Source organism: Chaetomium globosum, genomic scaffold (genome assembly GCF_000143365.1).
Source record: "Chaetomium globosum CBS 148.51 scaffold_5 genomic scaffold, whole genome shotgun sequence".
In the NCBI taxonomy this organism is placed as follows: Eukaryota; Fungi; Ascomycota; class Sordariomycetes; order Sordariales; family Chaetomiaceae; genus Chaetomium; species Chaetomium globosum.
The window spans coordinates 1,918,244-1,920,646 of NT_165980.1; the positions used below are offsets into that span (position 1 = coordinate 1,918,244).

At 49.7% G+C, this 2,403-nt stretch overlaps 2 protein-coding genes and 1 non-coding gene across 3 annotated transcripts in view; 2 read left to right on the forward strand and 1 right to left on the reverse strand.

The window, feature by feature from the left end:
* Positions 1-240, forward strand: part of CHGG_07438 (uncharacterized protein) — a gene marked incomplete at both ends in the record, with an annotated part of 3,347 nt that extends 3,107 nt beyond the window's left edge. The window contains one exon of the mRNA XM_001225093.1: positions 148-240. Within this exon, the coding sequence (XP_001225094.1) occupies positions 148-240 (93 nt within the window). The remainder of the gene's footprint in view (positions 1-147) is intronic.
* Positions 241-1,845: 1,605 nt separating this feature from the next.
* On the reverse strand, positions 1,846-1,933 carry CHGG_11291. The gene has a single exon. It is a non-coding gene; the product is annotated as a tRNA-Ala (tRNA).
* Positions 1,882-2,076, forward strand: CHGG_07439 (uncharacterized protein; the record flags this gene model as incomplete). The annotated part of the gene is made up of 2 exons (XM_001225094.1): positions 1,882-1,975; positions 2,063-2,076. The coding sequence occupies 2 exons, from the start codon at positions 1,882-1,884 to the stop codon at positions 2,074-2,076; spliced, it is 108 nt and encodes a 35-aa protein (XP_001225095.1).
* Between the last annotated feature and the right edge of the window lie 327 nt (positions 2,077-2,403).

A 2,403-nucleotide genomic window follows, 5' to 3' on the forward strand; every position in this document is an offset into this window, starting at 1 on the left:
GGCGCCATTGCAGCATCTTCCGGCATGAAGGTCAAAAACTCCTTCTTATTATCCCATTCCCAAGTTTTCTTCAGACTCCTCTAGGCTTCTGCCTTCGGTAATAGGAATGTCGGCCTTCCATTTCCCTACACAAGCACCGCAAGCTAGGTAAGTAACGGGGACGTGGAGAGGTGCGGCAAGCGGGTGGGACTTACCGTCTTCCGTGAAGAACTCTGGGCTTCGCAACCCTCGCTGAACTAGATCGAGGGGAGGTGGGCCCAGCAACTCGATAACCTCAGCAAGATGCGCCCGAGTGGTGTAATACTTCTTCTCCCGATCGTATCCGTAGAACATATGTTTGCCCTGAAACACGTCCCAAATCTGGCATTGCGGTTAGAGATGTTTGGGCATCGAAAGAAGCGACTGAAGACACAAACATACCATGGCCCCGACATTCCAGATGTCGATGGGATAACTCCAGTCCATTTCCAGCATAACCTCGGGTGACCTGTAAACATCCGGCTGGCAGTCGTAATTCCTTTTCTCATCGCCATAGACAGCCGAGCCAAAATCACTCAGAACGACGCCGCCGAACACCTTTGGCAAGTCAAAACCGCGTGACTCGTACACAGGCACGCCGTTGACGAATTTTCTCCTCGATGGGGTTTTTAGCTCGGCGGTGGTAAAAGCTTCAAGAATCTGCTCATCGGCGATTCCAATGCAGAATGTTATCGGCTTTGATGTCTATTTTATTCTCATTATCAGCCCGAGATAACTCGGCAAGAGCATGTATCTGGCCTCACCCGTGTGGACCAACCCTGCATTCAGTGTGTAGGTAATCCAAGGGCGAATAGGAGCCTGTTGAAGTGAGGTTTTGAGTAGAATCTCGGTGTATCCTTCCGGCTGAGTTGCGATGCAGAAAGGTCCTTCCAGCTATCCCACATGGGCATCTGGACAAGACATTGATGGTCACTCCCCTTGGCGCGAGAGCGTGAACAGATCCAGTGCAGTTCGAACGTGATGACGGCCGGGATGATGGGAAGTGGCTGTTTTACGTATCCTCTCATAGATCTCAAACTCGTCCGCGCTGCGCCCATCTCGAGTGAATACTTTTAACGCAACGTGCTTGTGCTTTCTGAGTCTATTATTTAGTTCTCGTTTCCCTTACCGGACAGAAGACCTACGTACTCGAGATTGCGAGCAAGCCACACAGTAGAAGTGGTTCCGAAGCCGAGTTTTCCGAGCACTTGGTACTTAGAAGCGTACACATCCCCCAATTTGTACAGGATAGTACTGGCCTGCCGCAAACTCAGTGAACCGTTCTTCTTCCAGTATCTCGGAGTTATCGACGACCTGAAAGCCGGCCGTTGGAAAACTCAAGGGTGTCAATGGGGCTCTGCGCAGGAGTTGTTTGGTCCATTATGATGAGTGACGACATGGTTGCGGCTCGGCCAGGGGCATGAAAGATGATCCAGATGGGAGGCCTGAAGCTTGGAAGAACCAACGGCTGTGCTATGACAGGGGGGGTTAGGAGTCGCTACCTAGACCGGTCACGTGTTTGCTTGCCTTGCCCGTTCCTTTTTTTTTTTTTTTTCCTAACTTGGTTCTGCTTTATAAAGGTTTTGCGGGCGTGTGAATTTTGACCCTCAAAAATGCTTGGTGATGTTCCATGTCCATAGGTATCATTAAAAAGAGAAAAAGGCTCGCTCCCAGTGCCACTACCTTCCTCTAGATCATTGTTTTTTTGGGGAATATATGCCTCTGGGACTTAATTTAGTAACATCACATACCTTTGTCTTTTATAAATCTCTATGGTATTCACCGAGTTGCAACAAAAAGGAAACCCACAACTTTGAGTTGAACTGATGGATATACCCGGGATCGAACCGGGGACCTTTCACAATGGCATACTCTAATATGCGAAGCGAAAATCATACCACTAGACCATATACCCAATTGATGGTTGTCGAGGGCGTGCAAAGGCATTGCTACAGAGGTGCGTAGGCCCGCAGACCTTGGGGGAGTTACCAGTCATTGACTACGGCACCAATTGAACAAACTGGGTACTTGTGTTGGAAGGTAGACCAGGAGGTCTGAGCACAGGAGGGTCAATGGGTCAAGGCCCAGAACGTGGTGGCAAGAGATCGGTCGGCTTAGGCCGGAGAGATCACTCGGCTTAAGGCCAGGTGCGGTTGCATGCGGTGCCACCATCGCTGCTCAGAGAGAGATATCACGAGTTTGGAATCCCCTTACAGAAGGAAGAGGGAAAAAAGGACAATTGATTTTGGCAGAGTCTCATAGCCTCCTAGGCTCATCCGTGTGAATTCCTATCTTCCTGTGTGTGTGACACCTTGGATCAGTGGCTGTTGGTCTTCCAACACTATCACCTAGTTCAAGTTAAGGGGAAGATCCTAGGAGTACCTA